Source organism: Synchiropus splendidus, chromosome 2 (genome assembly GCF_027744825.2).
Source record: "Synchiropus splendidus isolate RoL2022-P1 chromosome 2, RoL_Sspl_1.0, whole genome shotgun sequence".
Lineage (NCBI taxonomy): Eukaryota > Metazoa > Chordata > Actinopteri > Syngnathiformes > Callionymidae > Synchiropus > Synchiropus splendidus.
In genome coordinates, this window is record NC_071335.1 from 27,741,019 (window position 1) to 27,764,782 (window position 23,764).

Here is a 23,764-nt window from a genome sequence, read left to right on the forward strand (position 1 = left end):
AATATATATATACATCCATATAACCCGACATTGTTAGCATTATAGGAGAAGAAAACAGTTAGAATTCAGTGTGCTAGAAGCTTGGGCAGTGCAAACATAGAGCGACACACTTTTGCACGAAACGTGTCATAAACTGGCAACAGTACACGTTCAACAATAATTAGTTTATTAAATGTATTTAGCATAATCTTCGCCAGCTACTGCAACACATATACGCAATGGCAACATGTGGTGGAAGCTAAATTGAGAAATGACGTAGACTAACAAAACAAAAAAGGAGCTATAGCTATTTTTAAAATCCAACACAAAGTATTTTGAATTAGTCGAAATAAAATGCACATGGCGTGGAGACAGATGTGGAAAACGTGTTGTCCAAAAGCTTTACTTGCAGTTGTGTTTGCTCCCAGTGAGGTCGCAGTTCTCCTCCAGCTGGGGTCATAAATCCAAAGTCCAGCCGTTGGTCAGACTCACTGCCTCTCACAAGCTGCTTGAATCGTCTCCGTGGAGGAGGAGAAGAAGAAGCAACATGGCTCACTGGACAGCAATGAATAAAGAGGTACACGATTATTATAGAAAAACTATTTTTGATTTAGCTGACATTACGTGAGTTGCTGTGAACGGTAGAGGTCGCTGTTTGCTTTGCTGAAGATTACTGTGCCGTCAATGGCGACGGTGGATGGCTGACAGGAGTCTGCTCTTCTGTCAGGAGCTGGAGCGTCAGTATTCACCCAGCCAGTGGTCGCACAGGATGTCCGGGGACGACGTGATCAAGGCGCATGTCAAGGCTCTAAAAGAAGGTTAGTTCCAACAGCCTTACTCCAACCCATGAACTACATTCATTGAAAAAGCCTTCAGCTTCTACTGTGTGTTTGTCGCCAGGCGTCTCTGTTACGTGATGAAATGGCCAAACAAATGCGAAAGATGTGCGCATCATGTAAAAATAGCTACCGTCATTCAGTTAGTCGTTGCTGTGAAACGGAGTGTCTGGATGTCATTGATCTCAATCAGGTTATATTGTTGTTGTTCAACAATATCACGTGCATTCTTCAGATTTGGCAACAATTGTTTTGAGATGTGCTCTGAAGAACTGCGATTGGCATCGGAATTAGATACCATAATACATATGTATACAATAATGGAGTCATTATGTCATCGACATTTACATGTTTTTTTTAAAACACTATTTAAATTGCATACATCAACATCCAAAATAGCATATAACATAGTTTACATATTCAAATATAATAAATTCAAATATAGGAAAATCTGATTTTATATTTTTCAATATGGATTCAAATGACTTTTTTGAATATGGATATCATAATCCTAGAACAATAATAAAGTGTGATGACTGAACTGAAATAAACGTTTATTTTGATGCATTTGTTTATTTCAGAAAATGTCTCTTTAAGCACCGATTGATTGGGGTTTTCTTTTCAATTCCTTCCAGCTTTGTATTTCCTGACTTGTCAATTTAAATCAAGACTTTGTTGCTGACACTCGACTTGAATAGTCTCTTTATTTACCCCCAATTTGGTGTTTTGTTTTAGGTACCGAGCGTGCCCGAGGTCTAGCTCAAACTTTGCTCAATGTGCCATATGGAGACGGACACGGGGAGAAATTGGATGCCTATATTCCCAGCACCAACACTCTTGGTAAAAACCTGACACATATTTCATTGTGATGCTTTTAAACACACCATCAGGGAAGTGATGAAGAATATGTCCCTATGTTTCAGATCTTCCGCTTGTTATTTACATCCATGGAGGTTACTGGCAGTTTCTCAGGTAACAGAGCCTGTGAGCACCTGAGCTGATGATGAGATGTACGATCTCAGTTCCTTCTGTGGGTTGCGGAGACTACTTCATGCTAACACCTGTTATGAGGGGATGAAAAAAAACGAGTACTCAGACCTGCAAAACTGTTTTGTTGCCACCTGTAATCTGTTCCAACAGAAGGTGAAAACAAAGTGTTGCTTCTCAACTGGACAGGTTGATTGACTTGTGTGTCCCCTTTATTTTTGGGCTGTATAGTTTTCAGCAGTTTTCCCCAAATACCTCCCAAAAGATTTCAATATTTATTACTGTTTCCAGCATGTTGTACCAGCAGGTGTCACGATATTGTCCACCTAACAAATGTGGCTCTGTCTTAATGTGTTTTATTTCCGGTCACAGCAAAGAGGAGTCGGGTTTCATGGCAGTCCCCCTGATAGACAAAGGTGTTGTGGTGGTGGCTGTTGGATATGACATTGCCCCGAAAGGTGGGAAGGTTTTTGAGGCAACGTTGCCTTTGCTCAATTCAATGTGGATAAACTTGATATGCGTTTCAGGTAACATGGATCTGATGGTTTCTCAAGTGAGGAAAAGTGTTGTTTCAGTTGTTCAGCAGTATTCCCATATCAGGTAAACAATTCACGCTTTGGCCTTATGATGAGTTGAATGTGTTAAGAAATGTGAGGACTGCTGTACGTCCAAGTTTATTGCCGTATCAGAAATCCATCTGTACTTCAGTTGAGAGTCAATGCTGACCCACTCCAGACTGAAACGTTTATTTAAGAAGCAACTGCCTGGAATGTCTTCACTCAACTCATGGAAGACTTACACCTCATTTTCATAATTCATTTCATCTATATGCCATCTTTTGTTCCTCTTTCCCACTCAGTGGTCTGTATCTGTGTGGTCACTCTGCGGGAGCTCACTTGGCAGCCATGGTCCTCTCCACAGACTGGTCACAGTACAGCATCACCCCCCAAATTAGAGGTGAAGACGAGCATAAGCAGCACCTGACTGTGTGTTTTGGGCACAAATAGTGATTCTAATGTTTTCACAGGTGCTTTTCTGGTCAGCGGTATTTATGACCTTCTCCCCATCCTGTCTACCTACGTGAACGAGCCATTGAAAATGACTGAGTGAGCAGACAACTGAATCCTCTATCACCTCCATGATGTGGATGGGCATGTGATCTGTTTCCATGTTATGAATGTCGTGATATAACTGTAGGCATTCATGCATTTATAACAGTAACTTGGCAGGCGGTCCGTGAAAACATGAACTTATAATGTGAGCTCCGGGTCACTATTGTGTTTGTTAAGGCAACTGTGTGCTGCTCTGTCTGCGTGTGTGTCCTAGGACTGTGGTACCAGTCTGTGACCGAGCCTTGTTTTTGTCTTTTGTTGGCAGGGATGTGGCGCTGCGGAACAGTCCCAGCTCCCTGGTCCCTCAGCTCAAACTCTCCTCCTCTGACTGTCAGATTGTCGTGGCTGTCGCTCAAAATGACTCACCTGAGTTTCGCAAACAGTCAGAAGACTACTTTAAAGTCAGTGTTGCAAAGCTGTTCATAGCACGATAAATGCTAAAAAGCTCTCGCTTTCTTTCCTTTAAAGGCTCTGCAGGCCTCTGGACTGAAAGTCACCATGGAAGATGTTCCCAACACGGACCACTTCAACATTATCGAACAACTAGTAGACGGAGAGTATCATCTGACAAAGGTGATGAGCAGCTCACCAACTTAACCAAAACACTTTAAAACACAACTGCTCAGTATTAATGACACGTTATCAAGTGAATAATATTTTATCTTTCAACTGTGTTTGTAGCTACTGCTGAAGATGATGGGAAAGAGCTGAGGAAGCCACCGGGGACTGCTGTTGAATCACACTCACTGTGACACGGTTTAGTTAATATCTTGTTGAAACTTTTAATGAATTAAAAAGGTTCTTGCGCTATAATAAGTCACTTTATTAATTCAGAATGTAGCAACATAAAAGTTCAGGGATGCAACAGGGTAAGTGGCATGTTGGTTACTTTTAATGTAGCAGTATCTAGTCTTGTTTTGTTTTTAATTTAATTTAATTTTTGAAATCACTATGTAAATCAATATTCCATGATGGGAAAACTATGTAGCATGACAATTTATATGTATATGTATGTGCTTTTAATTGAATATACACTGCCTGGCCAAAAAAAGGGTCATACACTCTAATATTTCATTGGGCCGCCTTTAGCTTTGAAAACAGCACGCATTCGCTGTGGCATTGTTTCGATAAGCTTCTGCAATGTCACAAGATTTATTTCCATCCAGTGTTGCATGAATTTTTCACCAAGATCTTGCATTGATGATGGTAGAGTCTGACCGCTGCGCAAAGCCTTCTCCAGCACATCCCAAAGATTCTCAATGGGGTTCAGGTCTGGACTCTGTGGTGGCCAGTCCATGTGTGGAAATGATGTCTCATGCTCCCTGAACCAGTCTTTCACAATTTGAGCCCGATGAATCCTGGCATTGTCATCTTGGAATATGCCCGTGCCACCAGGGAAGAAAAAAAATCCATTGATGGAATAACCTGGTCATTCAGTATATTCAGATTGTCAGCTGACCTCATTCTTTGAGCACATAATGTTGCTGATCCTCGACCTGACCAACTGCAGCAACCCCCTACCTATTTGCTTAGTTAAATCCAGGTGGCGAGTTTTTTTTGGCCAGGCATTGTGTCTACTTGTTACATTTAGAGACACTGTATTAATGGCAATTTGCGCACATGGTTACTGATTCTCTTGTATTTTTGCACTGGTTTGTTGTTTATATTGTGTCATAACTGTAAAAATTAAAGACAATCTACTCAATAAATGCTATATTGCCACAAACTTCTTGTGGGGAGTTGTGTTATAGGAACTACACTCAAAGGTCTAAATTAATGTTTTTAACACAACATGCTTTTGGATCTCATCTGTGGATTTGGCCAGTAACATTTTAGGAAATAAAAATGAAAAATAAAACTTTAAGTAATAATAATATATAATTCTTCTGCTGTTCATAAATTATTATTATTATTGAAAGTGTGAACTTTAAGCTTAATTAAAAGTTAATTTTATTTAAAGTTCTTGTTAATTAAGCTGGTGTTAAGTGAATGAATGCTTCATAGACTCAATGAATACTTGTTTCAAGAGCGTGTATGTCCGTGTCAGAAGAACTCCGGCCTCCGGAGGAAGCCTCCTGTGGAAATGGAACAGTCGACGATGACGTGGCTTCATGGAACTCCATCCCCGCGAGTGAACGGCGGACTGTCAAGCGCTGTAACACGAAGCGTCCAAAGTGTCACATAGCTATGGTTTTCATTTGGGATCACAAGACACTCGGCTTCATGTAATGTATACAGTTAATTTCTTGCAAACATTTCCAATGCCATTGCTTTGTAGTTTCTACACAGAAACATTTGCCTGCTAATGCTAGCCGCATGCTAACTGTCAAAAGTTTGAGTCAGGATGTTTGTATAACAGTAAACATTGCAGGTTTTATAACGTCACGCTGCCAGTATTCTTGTTATTATCGTTGTTATTATTGTTATTTTCAACTCTGTGATAGGCGGTTTTCGTCGAGAGCATCGATGTTTGACCAGTTACCAGTCCTCGTAGTAGCAGGGTTTTGATACTAACATGAGCTAGTATTCTAACCACTTGCTGGAGAGCTGGTGAATGTTTTCGCTTGTTCTTCCCGAGGAAGTCCGTGACTGCTTAGCAGAAGTGCCGCTTGGTGTCGGATGCAACTAGTGGAACGTTGTTCCGTTACTAGTCCCGTTTGATAACACTGTCTTATTACCGTGTAATTGCTGTGTTTCCCGCTTGGGGAGTGTAGTAGGAATGGATTCGGAGGCGGCCACTTTTGAGATTGCATCACGCGAAAAGACAACGGAATATAATGTTTCAGTATGTATAGTTTGGATTGCAGTAATATAAAAAAAAAAAAAAAAAAATCACATAATCTCAATTATTTTGATGAAAATTTTTGAAAAAACTGAACTTCAAAAGGTGTGGCTTTACATACACACTATACATTTATTTATTTATTGTCCTTATTTTTACAAAAAAAGTAATAAAACTGAATTCTTAACCTTGTCGGTATCAAAGTCTGCAAATAATAGAGAATCTGAAGCAAATAATAATAATAAGAATAATAGAAATAAATATTTTGTATTCCTGCCATTTGCACAGTCAATGCATGGGGTGTCTAAACATGTTTTCCACCACTGTACACCACTGTACACAGAATTCACATTTAATAACCAGCCAACGTAAGCTGCTGAGATGAAGTACGTATTCTTGGCCTGTCTAATTTTGTCTTATTCAGTGAAAAGAAAATTCTAAACTGCCCCTTTTTCTACAGTGTTATGAGCAGTAAAACTAAATGCGAGATTAAATTCTCATTTAAAGCGTCATACTGGGGACCAATAAGGTTTGCACTTCTTCAATGAGAGGTCATTTGGGGATTTTCCTCAAGTCTCGTCTAGTCTTGACTTCCAGTCCAGACTATTTGTTCTATGTGTTGTTACCTCGCCTGCGGACGTTGTTTTTAATGCAGTTTGTCTGTGTTCAAAATTACTTGAAAAGTTATGGACAGATTTGTATGAAATTTATATGAATTGATTCAATGTCGGGAGTGATCCAGTGTGTTTTTCTAGTTTTTCACACACAGTGGTAGCAAAGCTAGCAGGCAGCAACACTCAGGTGGGTCAGTCATAGTCACTAACTTTTTAAAAGGTGCTGATAAAGCACTCATCTCTGGCGTCAACAGGAAGTGAGTAATAAGATTCATTCACAAAAAGCGGGTTAGCAGATGTTCATTTTGCTTACCAAACACAGCACAACACTTGTGCATAAACACACAACAGATGACCTCACATGACGCACAAGTGTGAAATGGACAAGAAAACGGGGTCTTAAGAAGTAAAATCGAGCAGACCATCAAAGGGCTTGGCATCGTCACCAGCGCTGGGAGCTGAATGGACTTGTTAATCACTTAGCAAAACACTTCCCACTCAATTCATTCCACTTCTTCTTGGGCAAACACTTGTACACTGTGAGATCAAACAGGAAAAGAAACCTGAGATGGAGAACCGGAGGGAAAAGGAGGAGACTCAAAGAGATTGTAATCAGATATTCATGCGGGACGGAGCTCTGTGGGGACGAGGAGTTTGTCACAGGATGCGTGCGAGAGAGACTGGCATGACGATTACAGAGCCTTCTGAGCTGAGGAGACGAAAGACGGGTGAATAAACGCATTCCTCATACAAGCGGGGCCGTGTTCAGTACTGTGCTGCTTGGCGACGGGAAATATGGGCCATGTATACAATAGTGACAATACGGGCATTATTTCCTGGCGGTGCCACTGCTGTGTGGAAGCATATGAAATGAGCAGTTGAAGTGGAGATGCATGTTTTTTGGCTCATTTCTCCGTCATTTGCCACAAGTACTTGTAAATACCGTTTGATCAAGCATGAAATCAATCATTTAAATTGACTACAAATAGGCTTTGGGATTTGCACCGTCGTGAAAAATATATATTCAGAAAGATCTGTTTTCCAGGGAATGTGACACAACTCTTCAAAAACTTGATTTACTCTCTGTAGTGTAGCTACATGTTTATTTACAACATAGTTGCGGATTATTTATGACCAATATAAAAGATTTTAGCTGCAATGCAGCTTTTGTTGATGTGTTTTATTGCGAAATGTTAGCAGAGCTGCCGCACCTATTGCTAGCAGCTGTAATAACTTTCTGTTAAAGTAAGATATGCAGAACAACCTGAGTAACCCACACTCTTCTTCTAATGGGACTCTGCCACCATTTTCTTAAATTGCAGGCTTTTATTTACGCCTCTCTTTAGACAATACAGTACAGACGATACTCTATAGTGTCTAAATCATTTTATCAGGGTTAGGGTTAGGGTTATTAATTCAAACCTTATGTAATCTACGTGACACATTTCTTCAGTGAAACTGTATTTTAAACTGTCAACATGTTTTATGAACCATATTCAGTGCTGGGCTCAGGGGTGTTGCTTGCTGCATGGGCTCTGACTGTTGCTCCAGTCCACAAAGTTCTGAGCAAGAATTCCCCCATGCTATCGAAGATGCATCCCATAATCTGGGCGTGACCGGTCTGTGTGAGGTGTGGAGGGCGAAAAGGAACGGTGACAGAACAGGTCTGTGGGGTGCACCACTGCTGCTCAACCAAACATGTGTCACATATTCTGACCTTGCTGGGAGGTGACCTGTAATGCACACCACTGGTACCGGATCATTGGTTGCACAGTGTCAAAAAACGTGACCTCTCCAGGTGCGTGGCAGCTCAGTGCAGCAGGTGGATGATGGGATCAGTTGCCTACATGACTACATGCATCGTCAGTTCATTCAGTTGCATAACCGCTCTCCTTTTGTCCTTAAAACTTCATCATCTGAGATGAATGGAAAGTCAACAAGGCCGTGCATGCTGAGGCAGAAACCCGTACGCTCAAAACATCGGACTTCCTGAGAATAGGGAAACTTTTTTTTTGTGAAGACACAATCGCTTCAAAAGTTCCTAGCTCTAAAGAGAAGACTGTCAGATTCCAAGTAACACCATGTGAATCAAGGGCCTTAAAACGACAACAAAGTCTCACAAGTTAGTCAAACAAGAACAGGCATGTTCTGCTCCTTATGTTTGCTGACATCAATCATAGACATTAGTGTAAGCAGTCTGGTATTGCCATACACAGGCTGAGAGAACTGCATGCACAAGCTGTTGTAAAGAAGCAGTGTGTGAGAGTTGACTGGCTAGGTGTCATGTCAAAGCTCATGCCAGGGAACATCTGGGTCCATTTTATTTGGAGCCTCTCTTTGGACCAAAGAGGTTTCAGATGCGTGAGAAATGTATGAAAGGCGGTGACATGTTTTTCTCTCTCTCACCTACAGACTCCTCTTCCAGTCAGCAACAAGCCAAGTGTAGCGGCGGCGATGATAAGGACACTTCCATGACCTACCTAGGTGTTTCACTGCGAGGCCTGTCTCTGGCCTGGTTGTCCATGACACAAGCTGCCACCCCGGACACGCGCTTCCACCCAAAATGGAGGGTGATCATGTTGGTCTCCCTGCTGGCTTTCCTGCTGACGTTATTCCTGCACAGAACGGTCAGCAACAGGGACCTGAGTGGCGGAAGTCACGTCAAGACGGACACTTTTCATTTACACCCAAATGGAAGGAGTCATGACATATTCAAGGACTCGGCCAGACGAGACCATCGGAGAACAGAGAGGGTTTATAATGCTACTTACCCACTGAGTCCTCCTGTTAAGACGCCGCTTGGTCTCAGATACAGGATAGGCGTCATCGCTGACTTGGACACTGCGTCACGTAGCGCCAAAGATCAAACGTGGTTCAGCTATATGAAACTTGGATACTTGACTGTGTCTGCTAGCGCTGACCACGTGGATGTGGAGTGGGACACTGACACGGTGACTCTGGAGAGTCACCTGGCTGAAAAAGGACGAGGTAGTAGCGAACAAATCTGGCAGTTGCTGAAGGAACTCAGGTTTAACTGACTCCCTCCCCCTGCAGGCATGGAGCTGTCCGAACTGGTGGTGTTTAATGGTCATCTGTATAGTGTGGACGACCGAACGGGGGTGGTGTTTAGGATCGAGGGCAGGCAGGCCGTGCCCTGGGTGATTCTGCCTGACGGAGACGGCTCTGTATCCAAAGGTCAGATGCTGGACTGCTTATTTGCGGAACTCAAACCGACCCATCCATGTGTGATGTGTGCAGGGTTCAAGGCCGAGTGGCTGGCTGTGAAGGACGAGCATCTGTTTGTGGGTGGTCTGGGAAAGGAGTGGACCACAACCTCTGGAGAAGTTGTGAACAACAACCCAGAGTGGGTGAAGGTCGTTGGTCACCATGGAGACGTTGAGCACGAGAACTGGGTTCCACACTACAACGCCCTGCGAGGGGCAGCTGGAATCCAACCACCAGGTTCATGACATTATTGTTTTTTTCTCTTAACTTAGCCTCTCCTAACCTTGCTGACCTTTCTTCAGGCTACCTGATTCACGAATCGGCAGCATGGAGCGAGCGCCTCCAACGCTGGTTCTTCCTCCCCCGCCGTGCCAGCCACCAACACTACGAGGAGACCGCTGATGAGCGCCGGGCCACCAACCTCCTCCTCTCCTGCGCCGCCGACTTCAAACACATAAGCGTCCGTCACGTCGGGCCGCTCAACCCCACCCACGGCTTCTCCTCTTTTAAATTTGTGCCGGACACAGACGATCAAATCATTCTGGCTCTCAAGTCTGAAGAGGATGCGGGAATAATCGCCACCTACATCATCGCTTTTACACTTGATGGACGTGTGCTGATGCCGGAGACCAAGATCGGGAATGTGAAGTTTGAAGGTTTGGAGTTCATTTAAACCGACCCCATACTGGTTACAACATGTACTTCTAAATCTATATCTACTTTAGATGCGTCATAGCGCCTTTAAAAGGTCAAACATTTGAAGACTTACGCAAAGAATTCTGGGTAAAAAGGGATGAGAAACCTGGCCTGCTTGGTCAGACATTTCACTGTATCAACTGAATGTCAATAATCTACTTGATTTTAACCACCAACTGTGGAAGTTTAATGACACTGATTTATATTTATATTGATGCAATGTAGTCGCTGCTGTTGCGACATCAATGTCTTACATGTGTGTTTGTACCTATTTAATACAGACCTTATTTTCAGATTCCTCAGTAATATATCTTTTGTACTCTCGAGACTTGATTAAATGCCTTCAAGAGGAGACACTGCTTATTTTTGATGTGATCCATTGAAACGTATCTTAAAGTGTATGTGATTCCATTAGCTCACTAAACTTTAGTATCATGTGTCCAGACATTTGGGTCACACTCATTCAGTACAACAAAAGCAGTGAATCTGTTGGCATTATTTCACCAGCTGAGCTTGTTTTGGACCCCAGAGTTTGGCCACATCTCGTGCACTAACTGGAATTAACGCTCAACCTCCTGCTGCTGAGCATCTGATACGTGTAGAGTATCAGACATTGTTTTGTCTCAGCAGCCTCAAATGACTGTTTACTAGATGGATGGATGGATTTACCTTAAAAAACAACAATAATGTCGTAATGTGTGGGCTAAATAAAGATTTGATCATCGGGGGGTCAGTACTTTCATACCATCAAAGTCTGAAGTACAGAACCGAAAAATACTTTTTTATTAAGAATTTCTGGAAGCTGTTGAATTTAAATGAAAAAAGAATCTGATCCGGCTACAGGCTTGTTGCCATGACGACCGTATGCTCACAGTCTGTTTGGACGGTTTTGAAGGTTTCGAGTTTGGTGAAGAAATCCACCATTCTCCGATCGCTGTGTCTCAGCTCACAGAAGACTCCCCTTGACCCTGAGAGGAAACAGTTTGAGTGAAAAGGCATGTTGAAGACCAGGAATAATAACTTTTTTGAGTCAGGAAATTCTATCCGCATCTACTTGTCACGACCTACCAGTGCTCCGTACGGAAGACAACAACTGACCAATCATACGCCTGACTGGTGTGGGGTCAGTGACTCGTGGAAGCACTTGAGCAGTGACCAGTGAAGGAAAGTCCTCAAACACAGAGTCACTTATCAACCTCTGGAGACGGAAGAAAATTGGAAAATGTTAGTATTTAATTATCATTGATCTGTCACTCAATCTGTCACCTGGATTTTGGCGGCCGCTGGTTTAGCATCGGTGAGAGCCAGAGTGTAGCCGCACAGGCCCAAGTCATCCTCCAGCACAAGAGCACAAAGAGGCGATGGAGAGATCTCACCTGTGGACAGACTACAACCAGAGTGGGGACATGTTTATCTGATGGGAGTGTCATACTTTATACCTGTCACTGATCAGAGGAGGCTGTGTTGTGTCCTGAAGCATCTCCCTGTATATTCTCTGAACTTCCACCTGCGACAAAAATCCTTTAAAAAAAACAAAACAAAAAGGTTTTCGTCCACATGTTGTATCTTCACCTGGTCCTCTGGGCAGTAGGGTCTTGTGCAGTACACAGCCGTCCTCGGTGGATGCCTGAATAGATCCCTGCTTCCATGACCCGGAAGCATCCTCTGCAGACAAAACAAAACAAGTCATTTTACCATCACTCTGTCTCCAATTCCCAGGTCAAACGTCCATTTTTCCCAAGACGATAACCTTCATAACTCGGATGCGAGGGAAAAACGAGTTTGGGTGAAGGAAGCTATGGCGACCTCTTCCGGAATAGTAAAGTACTACAAGCGCTAAGCCATTAAATGAAGGGGCACAAAGAATTTTAACGAAGTTCCGAAGAACCACAGGCAGAATTAGCATAATCCACTCAGTTGACATAAGATCATGAAGGTCACCTGGAACTCTCCGGAGAGACCTCCTCTAAAGCTCCAGGGTTCAGGGTCATCGTTCATTAGCTGCATGGAGGGTCGGCCCCGTCCTCCTGTGTCAGGAAGGATGACAGCGGACCATCATGTGAAGCGGAAACAGACCAGAGAGAGAAACAAAGCAGGCTTTAAAACATGTATTTTTCAATGAGCGATCCAACAGTTTTGGATTGGATTGTTTGACTATCAGTATTTATTGTTTATTTCAGATTTTCTTCAGTTACAGACTGTCTGGTCCAAACTGAGTGTGACCCATTCCTTTCGGAGGAAACTTGCAAGCTGTATTCAGCCAGGGATTCAGCGTTGCTAATGTTGCTTTTGGGCGCAGCCTGTGGTAAGAAGTGTCTGCTCTCCATCATGAAGTGAAACAACAGGAAAAATCTGCCTCTCACAGGTCTCACCCAAAGTCTTCACATAGGCCCGTGCCATGCCGACGCCGCTCTTGATGTCACAGATATAATTGTAGAGGTCGTAGAGAATGTTGCGGTTGGGGGCGTTGGACAGTCGGTTGAACATCTGCACCACCGACTCGCACATCTCGTCGAACTGCTGCGCACGTGAGCACCACTCCGCCGTCTGAAATGCACCAAACCGGCAGCAGTGAGAACGATGTCCACCCCCGGAGCGTGGACTCATAGACCTGGGCCGCGTCAGCTGAAAGGGCTCCGCTGTGGGTTTTTAGCCAGTCCAGCCCCTGCAGCATGCTCCTGGCCTTCGGGCCGTGTTCGTACGGCAGGTAGAAGAGGTCCGACAGCAGCCGCAGGTCGTCTAAAGTTAGTGGCTCAGCCGTGTATAGAGGGTTCTCTCCAGGCCCTGGAACATAGGGGTTGTCCCCCATGTCTGTCTGCATGGGCTCCTCTTCAGAGGGGTCTTTTCTGAGGCCGGACGAAGCAGGACGAGCACCTGCAGAGGTCACTAGAACATGTCTCTTACACTTCTCTTGGTAAATAAACAGTGTGTTTGAGGCCTCCGAATCCTACCTCTGGGCTGATCTGTCAGGACAAACTCCTGCAGCCAGTCAGTGAGAGCCAGCGTCAGAGCTTTTTGGGGACTGTAGCACGGATCTTCCTCCTCATCACCTGGTGGAGGGGTCACAGAGCTGTCAGCTAGATCACTGCCAAAGTGGCAGAGCACATTGTTAAAATGTATTTTCACGGTTGCTCCTTAGAAACAGAGATCTTCCGATCCACTTCAACTCTAATTGTGGATCACACAACAACACAGCTTTTAGGGTCAAACATCTCCATCACTGTGACAATTCAAGGACAGGCACTACGGCATCTGCAAGAGGCTCACAGTATAACTGCCCAGTCTGGATTGAGTTGACTTGGCTCAGGTATCAAGTTCCTTGTTTCAAATGTGTAATACTGATAGCAGCAGTATTCCCCAAGGGGATTGGAGACATGGAGCACTTCGCTTAGACGAGTGGATGACACTGCATAGCTAGACACAGCTGTCTTGTTCTATCATTGCCCAAAATATTGAGTTTGGCAAATCAGAAAGTAACACACTAGAGGAGACCTAACACAAATCCCTGACTACAGCGACACTCACCCATCTCCACGTCCCGCTGATCTCCATCGGGGGAAGCTTTGCACCAAGTCGCTAAAGAGTGGATGGCGACAAAATTCGGATGAAACTCACAGTTGGGGTTGGTGAGCACCCCTCTCAATTTCGGGATCAGCTCAGTGGAACGATCCTGGGGGAAAAGACACATTCGCTTTTATGGACACACACACACACACACACACACACACGTGTTTCTATCCTTGTGGGGACATTGTGAGGTTTCTCATTGACATAACCCTTCCCCTAGCCTCTCACCATAAACCTAACCATCCAAAAGAAATGGCAAACCTTAACCAGGACTCTGAACCAAACGTAAACCCAATTATAATGACCTAGTTATTTTGAAGTCTTCATCCTCAAATTGAGGCTTCACTTTATGGGGTCCAGCCAAAAGTCCCCACAAAGTCATACAGTCCTCACAAGGATAGTGTCTTGTAAAGAATTGGTCTCCACAAAGTAGGATAAACAAGCCCCACCACACACACACACAAACAGGAAAGTCATCCGTTCACCTTGTAAGGTCCCAGAAAAAGCCTCTGTGGGTCGTAGTCGTTGGCGTGAATATTGTCCCAGATGACGGGCGCTCGCTTCAACACTGACGAAACCTCGTCGATGGACTCAACTGGAATTTTGTTGGACACTACTTTTGGACCTGAAAGGACATGAATGAGTAACTTGTTTCCTTTACGCAGGAGCGGAGCTAACAGTAAATCAACATAGTGACCACCAGTCTGTAACTTATCACTCCATTTTGAAACACCCCGTCCCGCCTCACCTGTCCACAGTATGTCAATCCTAGGCAGCAGATTGTCTCCCACAGTGTGCAGGTAAGAGGACTGGGCCACGTCGGGAGTGCAAAACGCAGCACAGTAATCTGCAGTTACAAGAGGACGACGGTAAACCAGACATATCCGGACAGCAGCGACCAATATTGATATCTCTCACCGGTGGGACAGAAGAGGAAGGTCTCAGGTTCTCCTAAATGTTGGTAGATCTCATTAGTGAGCGCCACCTGAGCGTGTGCGAAGGAGCTGAAGGCTTGTTTGTCCGCTGGACACATCTCCGACTCAATGTCATCGAAGAGTAAAGAGAAGGAGAGGCAGCCGAACTGTCTCACCTGAGGAGCAAGCAGACATCCTTGCGTGATTGACTTTCACGCCCCGTATATGGCATGTATTGACTCACTAAAAAAAACAGAAATCTGTTTTCTATTGTCTTAAATGAGAACCATGAGGGAAACCATCTCGCTGCCATACCTGGTCCAGCTTCCTCTTGAGAGCCGCAACCTCTTTCGGGTTGGAGAATGTAATGTCCAGGCCAGGAGAGATGGCGTATACGAACTCAACATTGTGCTTTTTCGCGGCAGATATCAGAGCCATGAGTTGATCTGAGGGGGAGTAGACAGGAGATGTGAACAACACGTTTTTAGCTAATACTGTTGGCCTATATTTATTTTATCAATCAATCTAAAGCCATTTCAAGCATTTGAAATATAGTTGATCCAAATGTCCAGCTGAAGACACTTCCTTAAGATTTTTCACTTCTCTAGTAAGCCTGTTCACCTGTTTATGACTGGCAGACCAGCTAATCCCTTTAAAGGATTATAATACAGAACCACATGTACATAGACGTTACTGTAGAAGGTAGTTGCTGACAGATCCATTTGAGACTGAGGCGGGGTCCACACCTGCTTCTCCAGCAGAGTACAGCTCTCTCCAGTACATCCTGTGCTTGTAGTCATCCTTGGGTGCGTACAGATATGTGTTCAGGCCCAACTTCTGCTCCCTGCAACACCAACAGCACATCTCTTATCTCCGTGAAGCAGAGTAGTCAGTGGCAGGGATGAAGGTAGGAGAAACCAGTAAGAGTATATTAGAGGAACCAATCCGGTTCGTGGACGAGATAAATGAGGAGGTGAAGTGGACAGGTGTGACAAGGGAGGAAGATGAAGATGGCAGCACAGCAAGATTCTTTCTTTATGCTACTACACAGACCTGCATTTATTGAGCAGTGCACTTGGATATAGAGACGAGGAACTTCTTGAAATACACAGTGATTACATAATAGGAAAGCACATGTACAACATACCGTTTGAAAAGGTCTGTTCTTTGCTCCATAGTCCATGGACGCCCATAAAAACCTGCAGGGACATGGGTCAACACATCCATTTAATGATTATCTCTTTGAAATCTCACACGTTTCTTTTGTTTACATTGTGTACACCCGGCTGCCAACGATCCCAAGGTTGATGATCCGGTTTGTAGCGACGGTTCCGCTCTGCTCACCTTCAACCACCCCGCTGAGGAAGCGCCTCTTCCCGGTCTGGCCCTTCTCTTCGCTCGGTGTAGCCATGATCCGTCAACTGTCCACCCGTCACGGTTGTTTACAGTCCAGTCCCGCTGTCACGGCTCAGTCTTCGGTCAATTACCGTCATGCGCATGCGCCGGACACTTGATTAAATTTTCGCCAAGTGCTGATCTCAGTTGCAGAACGGAATAATAGTTGTAGATAACTTTGCAATAAATGGACTATGACTGGAACTGGGGTTTCGATTCAAGACTGAGACACGTTATGAGCGCGTCTACCGGGTCTCGTGTCTTAAAGGAACAGACTCGCGGACGTTTAAAGGGCCAGTACACTGTCAATAAACGCGATCGGAGTGAATAGGTACCATAATACCGTGTTTGCTTGGTTTCACTTTGAAATCTTAGCGGATTCTCTTGAATTTATAAAATGCTGTGACTACACTGAAAGCGATCATAATTTTTAATCATCTGCCTCTAAATTAAATTCACCAATTTAACAGTTTTTGTGCTTCTTGTATGATAGGATTATTTTACATAAACGTTTTGGGCAAAAAGCCCCATGAATTTCAGGCAACTTTAGGCATTTTCAACTAAACACTCCTCTCACCATCATTCGCAGAATCTTAAGAACAGCCTCAAACATTTATTTTTCACATATAAAACGTACATACAAAATAGTGTTAGTGCTATGGAATGGAAGACAACCAAAGAAAGTGATTTAACTTACACTTGCTGACACGAATAATTGCTACAAAATTACAGAGGAAAAGGCTCAAAATGAAAACACGTATTTCCAGGAACTTCTTTGACATTTGTGTTCAGCACTGAGCCGCTGCCTCCCTTTTTCCTCTCTGGGCTTCTTTCAGCAGAGAATCAAAGTCCAGTTCCTCGAATCTGCTCCGAGCTGGAAACAAGTCTGGCCCTCTGTTTGCATCTGGAAAAGAAGAGGAGGATAATAGGTCACGATTGGATTCTAAAACTTGTTTAATGTCTTCTCCACAGTTACTGTGTCATCCGGCCGGTCCGCCTTATTTTAGTACAACTGCGCCGTATGTTTTACTGTTTGGGTTCACATTTTTGATTTTGGAAAGCACTGCCGACCACATGCTGTTGGAATACATCAGAAAAGGCTGAGACAGTCATGTAGGACGTGAAGTATTTATGATATAAGATGTTATAATTCTGCTTTATTTCCAGTTATATGGTTTAACTTCAATTTAGTTCAGAGTTATACCTAAATCAGCATAGCTTGATTTACAAAACTGCCTCCTTCCACCGAAGCAGATGTCGAATGGCAGCTCATCAGGCCGCCGCAGCTTCACACCGTTGTCAATAGCCGAAAAAGCATCCTGCGTGTGGAAGAAAGTCACAAAGCCGTAATGGTCGCTGCAAAACAATAAATAAAAATATGAGAACGCAATCAACCCGAAAAACAAAACATACAAACAAGCTCACAAACCCTTTGTCTCTGAAGTGCAGGGACACACATTCCACCTCACCAAACTGAGAGAAGCGCTCTCTCAGTTCATCGTGGGTCATGGACCGGCGAATGCGGCCGACATAAACCACCCTGCGCTCGTCCTGTGTGTGGGTGGGGAACTGTCATAATGTAGCAAGTGCAAACAAAGGATTTCCTACATCATTTCTGTTTCACTCACAATGGCTTTGAGCTTCTGAAGGCTCAACTCGTGTTCCCGTTGCAGTTTCCTGCTCTCTCGACTGCTCCTGAATAGATCAGAGAAAACACCAGTTTATTAGTCGAGGAGCACCATCTACTGGAGCAGAAAAACAAATGCTTCATGGCAATCCATGGTCTGACTGCAATAGCTTAAGGTTTTATATAGGAGTGTGTTAGATACTTGATGTGTGCAACCAGCATTTACCCTTCAGGTATGAAATAGACTAGAATGGGGTTTGTCAGGACAGTACGAAAGGCTGAGTGATGTGAACAGTGAACCCACCTGTACACATTCCTTCTTTGCCTAAAATAAGCCAGCGATGGTGATGGCGACCTGGACCGCGACCAAGACCTGGATCGTGACCTGCTGCCGCCCGATCTGGGACAGGACAGTCTGTAGTGAGGTGGTGGGGAACGGGACCGAGATGAAGAACCTGAACTGCTATGTGACCGTCTGTAAGCAATGAAGGTGGGTCATGAAATTGTCAGAAAGACTGTTTAAATGAACACAAAACTGGTACCGTGATCTCTTGGGAGAGCGGGAGCAGGAGGAAGAGCCTGATGATGATGACGACGAGGACGAAGAGGAGGAGCTGGAGTCAGAGCGCCTGGACCTGCAGCGGTATCTCCTCTTCTCTCTGCCTCGGCTTGGCGGGCTGGGGGGGGGCGTTGGGAGACCACATGGATGATCGCAGTCTAACAAGGACAGGTCTGTCTCCAAGTCCTCGGGATTGAAGGTGTTGTTTCGAGCGGAGGTACAGTGGTTCTTATCAGCTTTGACACTGCTGCTAGGAGTCTTGACTCTGTAACTCAGAGTGGCACTTGAGGGAGCACAGTAATCATGGTCTGAGGAGACAGTCTGGCATGTGTGAGAGGTAGAAAGCTCTGAGGTGCAACTACTAATCTTCCTGCTGGGGAGAGGGCGAGGGTCAATGATCTGGATGGCCTTGGATACAGCAGAGGTCCGATGTGGCGCTCTCCCACCGTGAGTGCTCACAGTGACCTCAGCAGGGACAGACGCAGGGAAGTCCACCTGTCTCTGGACTTCCTGTGAGGGCTCAGCTGCCACCACAGGCATGAGTGAGGGTAGGAAGGTCTGACCCGATTCAACACTGCGGTCCTGGGTTTGTGAAGGAGAAGCAGTCCCAGTAGAATTGGAGGTCTCACTTTCGTGCTTCCCCTTAGCTGCGGGCAAGTCAATCACAAGGTTAGCAGCGAAATAAGAAGCAAGACATACAATGATACACAGCAGACACTGTATCCACTGAACATGTTGGACAAATGATATACATCCTTTACTAGCTACGCTGCTACTACTCACCTTGTTTCTCCTCAAATTGTTCCAGCAGGCTGGTGACGTCCGCAGCTTCAATTCCTAAATAGGGAAAACAACTTATCATTTATCAAGACTAACTTATCATCATCATGGAGATCACAGAACCAACAGTCTACCTGAGTCACATGTGGAAGTCTGGTCTTGCCTAAGTAACGGTGGTGGCTCCTCTGGAGGCGAGATACTGATGGGAACCTTGATGCCACTCTGCACTGGTACAGTACTCAATTTAGGCTTAGCAGACTTGCTAGTTGGACATGACTCGCATGTTAGTCCAGGTAAGTGCGTGTCAGTAGACTGACTCGTGGTTTGTGCTGTGGCACCAGATACTTCCGAAACATTCGGGCCTGAACTCGCTTCAGAATGTGTCCTTCTGGAGTCAGATCTGATTCCCAGAGCGCTCATCTCTGAGTTGGACTCCACCTTGGGCAGAGCCGAGGTCAGGGGGAGAAGTACTGGATTTGGAGGATCTACGCTGGGTGATTTCTTGCTCGGACTTTTAGAAACATGCGCATTTTTGCGCTGTGGAATTAGACTCAATTTAGTTGTCGGACAGTGAGGTAGAGGCACGCGAGGAGCGGTCCCTGCCGGGTCCAAACAGTTAAGGGGACCTGAAAGCGTCAAGCTTTGGTCTTGTGAAGTGCTGATCCTGATGCAGTCTGTGGGAGTCCATGAGGTCTTTGGTGTGACACTGTTTTGGTCATGTAAACACAAAATGGGGGTGAGTTCCTTGGGAGGCTCTGGAACAGAAGGCCACTTGGTTTGGTTCCTCTGCTTTTCCACGGGAGGCAGCCTCTTGTGCCGCAGCTGTCGGTACTGTTGCAGGCTGAGCGCTTTGGCTTTGGGTGGAGAGTCTTCACTGGCCTTGGTGGTGAGTTCTGGAGCCGCCTCTGGTGAGTTGCTGGGATTCTCCTGAGCAAGATGTGGCTCCAATACTCCCCTTAAATTTCCACAATCAGGCTCCAAAAATTCATCATACGAAACCACGTGGACTTGGCCGAAGCTCACTTTCTTCTTCTCCCTGACCAGCTGAGTTCTGGGAGAGTGTCTATTCACCAGCACACTCCTCAGTGGTTTGCACTGATACTTCTTTGCATATCCATGCTCGTCTTCTGTGTGCACTAGAGGCTCATCGTCGTCATCAGAAACAACATTGATCTCCTCATCACTGTCGCCAGAGGGACGCTTGTACTTCCACACCTCTTCTTTGGAGAACAACGTACTTTTCTTACTCTCATGAGACGATGCAGAACCTCTTATCTCCTCCACCTCCAGCTTCAGGCAGTACGGGTGCATGATCTTCACCAGGTTGACCAGAGACATGGAGGTGAAGATCTCCACTTCATCCTGCGCAGGTTTTTTCACTGGACTCTGGTTTCCGGACTTGCTGAGCTGCTGACAGTCCTCTTTTCCCTTTCCTGAATCATTTCTCGTAATGAATGGGGAATTCAGAACCTTAGGTTTCTCAACAACGAACAGTCCTTCCTAAAAGAGAAGAACAAGTTTAGATCAATTTTGATCAGTACCGGTGGTATACACCTGACCATGTAACTGGGCTGCTGTGTTCAGACCCACCTTTGTCTTGTCCCTGCACTGCTGGTAGTTCAGCAGCTTGGTGTCTGGCAGCATGTCGAAGGGTGACAGTATCTCCACGTCATCCTCCACACAGTCCAGCATCTCAGTCAGAGCGGACAGCAGCGTCTCATCCTCCACTCCCCTCTTGTCCTGAAATGAAGTTTAGTTCACAAAGCTGTCGACATGAGAGCCGCTTCCTGGTCTGCTATGCTTCCGACGACAACACTTACCTCTGATGAAATTGCAGGCTCATCAAAGATGGCAAGAATGGAGTGATCCATACACGACTGAGGGTCCATCTCCAAGCCCACCACGTCGCCCCCACACAGGCTGAACTGCAGAGAAACAGACATTTGATCATGATTAGTGTCTACTGCCATACAGATTTATATTTTTAGAGAAGCTGGTGCTGAAGACAACGACAGACAATGGAGTCACTCACTTCGTACATTCAGTTTTGTTTGGGTTTCACCTTGAATAAACCATTAGATCCTCAAAACAACACAGTAAGACTGTCACTTGTGTCAGCTCATCAAAGCAGAGTGGTCAAGTCAGAACCCACGAGGTTTTGACCTCAGATGGGCCACCTTTCAATGCCATTATACAGTAATTATACATCACCAGTACAACGTGTAATGAGCTTAGGGAATCAGACAGGACTATTTAGGGTCCATTCTGAAGCTGCTCTACACTACAGTGGGACCCTAACGAGAATCCAATTCCTCGTAAAACTTCTGTGAAAACGACTGAAATTCAGCTCTATATGTCAGTCTAGGCCTCGGGGCGGGTCCACGCTTAACTCCAGCTGTGGCGGAACTTGCTCATCAGCAGTTAACTTAGGACAGCGACACCAAGCAAGGTGGACAGTGAACTTAAGACTTGATCGTGAAAAACACAAAGTGTGAGTATTGTTTGATCACATGTGGTGGGTCGGTGCTGAAATCGCAGGCTGACACTGTGAACGGGACATTTTGTACAAGAGCAAATGTGCTTCAATTGAACATCTACAAGGCTACATATAGCTACGCTTAGAACGAAACGATACATATAAGTGTTATTTGCGGTACAATTCCTCCGTATATCAATTTCCTTGAGGCACTATCAGCCCGTTCAGCCACGTGTCGTCATGCGGCCTCACTCGCCGGTGAACAAAAGCGGCTCAAACGTCGCCCAAACTAGTCATACTGTTGGAAATGACCGACCAACGAGTTCATGTGATGGACACAGTACCTCGTTTGAGGCGTTGACGCGCAGAAAGTCGCTGTTACCGGCGTTTAAACCCCCGTCTTCTTTCCGCCACTGCGCCGCCATCTTGCTGCTCCACATGGTCCTCTGGCAGGCCAGCGGCAGACACGTGGTCACCGGCGGGGCTCAGAGAGCCGGCCCGCTCACCGAGCTCTGCCACACCGCTACAGATGTGACTATTAACAGTCACTATTTCTTATTTCCATTTTCCTACCCGCGTAAAATTTTGACTTGGTATCTTGAACTGTATTGTTCATTAATAAACTACGTGCAAAAATATTTAATTTCGATACGTGTCCTGTTTTGCTTTTACATTTTGGCTTTTTTGTTGTCCAGATTTGTCATCTTTAAATTAATCGCTATTTATTCATTTTATTTTATTTTTTACTAATGTCTGGAAAAATGACCCCTAGTGGCCATACAGTTCCACCGCACGGCTTGGTCGATTATCTGACCGAGTGGGTGTGAGGGAACACAACTGATCCCACATGTCACATATTTTCCGATTTATGACCAAATGTTTCCCCAGCTCTCAATTTCAATGTGTAATTCCATCCATATCTTTTTGTTTTAAGGCCTAATTTGTGTCATTCCCTTCGGTTTTTTCATTATCTATTTACAACAGTTTCATTAATAGGTTGCAGCTGGTGACCTCTCCTCTGCTTGACCCTCAACAACTCTCCCACATCGTCATTGTGTGGCTCATCATCTTGATTCCTCTGTAGCGTCGGAAGCATATCAGTTGTTCTTGCTTGAACACGTTTTGGTCTTCAATAAACACTTGAATTATTCATCTGCAACTTTTCTTTTCTGGAACTAGACAGACAGGATTGTTGTATTTGTTGAGCTGTATATAATGCGTAATAAGATTACATGAGATGGTAAATTGGCATGTTAAAGTACGGTGAGGTCATAAAATCCCTTTGTATGTTTGAATAAATGGTGATTATATATACAGTATATATAATCACCATTTATTCAAACATAGGGATTTTATGACCTCATATATATATATATATATATATTCAAACCATTTATTCACCATTTATTCAAACATACAAAGGGATTTTATGGCCTCACTGTACTTTAACATACGTTAATGCGCGCTGTACTTCACTTTGACCACTAGATGGCAGCATTTGTCTTCCTCGCCACCTCAGCTGTGGACTATTAAAAGATGTGAACGAGTGAATTTCTGCAGACGAGTGACTCGAGGCTTAACCTTCCCCACCTCTGTCGTCTTTGCTTATCGCCCCCGTTATCTCGTTGCGTCTGGGTCTGAGTCACAGAACGGTTGACCTTTGTGCAGAATGTCACGGTAGGGCGCTCAGAGCAGGTCGGATGCACAAATGTCACCGAGATATCTGGTGGTGTTTGCGCCAGTATAGAATCCGTCCCTGTTATGTGCGTATGATAAAGTTATCACATGCACAGCCTTCCCTCACATCATACATTTCTTGGAACACGTTATTGTCTGTAAAGGGGCCAAAGCATCCACCAGTATCCAGCGGGTGGTGCGTGTGTGCGGAGGTATGTGTGAGTTGTGAGCAGGGGGGGGGCGTTTCTGTGTAAGTGGGTCACTTTGCTGCAGCATCCAGCATCCCACCATTGTGTTGGTGTGCATGCACGGTGCATTTATCCTCCTCTACATCTGCTGTCCATTTTGTCCCTCAGTGCTGCCGTTTGAGTTCTGAAATGTGAAGCTCACTCATCCATTCACTGTCAGACACTTGCTTCCCCTCAAGCTCCAGCGAGAGCAGGGTTTTTACTCTGAATCTTTTGGGAGAGAGAAAGCATTTGCCTCTTCTGTCATGTTTCTCACTCTCCTGCCATCACCTGGTTTCCTCAGCTGAGCG

The 23,764-nt window shown here is 44.9% G+C and overlaps 4 protein-coding genes across 7 annotated transcripts; 2 read left to right on the forward strand and 2 right to left on the reverse strand.

Annotated features, from left to right (window-relative positions):
- The first annotated feature begins 442 nt into the window (after positions 1-442).
- On the forward strand, positions 443-4,629 carry LOC128754296 (kynurenine formamidase). The gene is made up of 11 exons (XM_053856807.1): positions 443-556; positions 707-797; positions 1,551-1,655; positions 1,739-1,787; positions 2,175-2,260; positions 2,330-2,402; positions 2,662-2,759; positions 2,830-2,908; positions 3,180-3,315; positions 3,383-3,487; positions 3,596-4,629. The coding sequence occupies exons 1-11, from the start codon at positions 527-529 to the stop codon at positions 3,623-3,625; spliced, it is 882 nt and encodes a 293-aa protein (XP_053712782.1). The 5' UTR covers positions 443-526; the 3' UTR covers positions 3,626-4,629.
- A 358-nt stretch (positions 4,630-4,987) lies between these two features.
- Positions 4,988-10,946, forward strand: LOC128753314 (soluble calcium-activated nucleotidase 1-like). 2 transcript variants are annotated; one of them, XM_053854899.1, is made up of 5 exons: positions 4,988-5,139; positions 8,723-9,298; positions 9,365-9,505; positions 9,569-9,772; positions 9,838-10,946. In XM_053854899.1, the coding sequence occupies exons 2-5, from the start codon at positions 8,782-8,784 to the stop codon at positions 10,206-10,208; spliced, it is 1,233 nt and encodes a 410-aa protein (XP_053710874.1). In that variant the 5' UTR covers positions 4,988-5,139; positions 8,723-8,781; the 3' UTR covers positions 10,209-10,946. The 2 variants fall into 2 exon arrangements, with proteins under 2 accessions (XP_053710874.1, XP_053710873.1); XM_053854898.1 differs by lacking the exon at positions 4,988-5,139 and adding an exon at positions 5,148-7,038.
- LOC128753309 (protein O-GlcNAcase-like) lies at positions 10,446-16,345 on the reverse strand. Of its 3 annotated transcripts, none has more exons than XM_053854888.1 (17): positions 15,984-16,125; positions 15,860-15,911; positions 15,459-15,556; positions 15,028-15,158; positions 14,717-14,888; positions 14,547-14,645; positions 14,284-14,423; positions 13,757-13,901; positions 13,183-13,281; positions 12,843-13,117; positions 12,604-12,778; positions 12,173-12,258; positions 11,804-11,896; positions 11,671-11,738; positions 11,498-11,618; positions 11,300-11,429; positions 10,446-11,199 (listed from the first exon to the last, which is right to left on the reverse strand). In XM_053854888.1, the coding sequence occupies exons 2-17, from the start codon at positions 15,886-15,888 to the stop codon at positions 11,069-11,071; spliced, it is 1,992 nt and encodes a 663-aa protein (XP_053710863.1). In that variant the 5' UTR covers positions 15,889-15,911; positions 15,984-16,125; the 3' UTR covers positions 10,446-11,068. The 3 variants fall into 3 exon arrangements, with proteins under 3 accessions (XP_053710863.1, XP_053710861.1, XP_053710862.1); XM_053854886.1 differs by having other exon boundaries at positions 10,449-11,199; positions 16,057-16,345; XM_053854887.1 differs by having other exon boundaries at positions 10,450-11,199; positions 12,843-13,105; positions 16,057-16,345.
- A 374-nt stretch (positions 16,346-16,719) lies between these two features.
- LOC128753308 (peroxisome proliferator-activated receptor gamma coactivator-related protein 1-like) lies at positions 16,720-21,992 on the reverse strand. The gene is made up of 11 exons (XM_053854885.1): positions 21,894-21,992; positions 20,894-20,998; positions 20,664-20,813; positions 19,208-20,573; positions 19,077-19,130; positions 18,277-18,940; positions 18,039-18,209; positions 17,736-17,802; positions 17,537-17,658; positions 17,312-17,463; positions 16,720-17,011 (listed from the first exon to the last, which is right to left on the reverse strand). Exons 1-11 carry the CDS (start codon positions 21,987-21,989, stop codon positions 16,896-16,898), a joined length of 3,063 nt encoding a protein of 1,020 aa, XP_053710860.1. The 5' UTR covers positions 21,990-21,992; the 3' UTR covers positions 16,720-16,895.
- Positions 21,993-23,764: the final 1,772 nt, after the last annotated feature.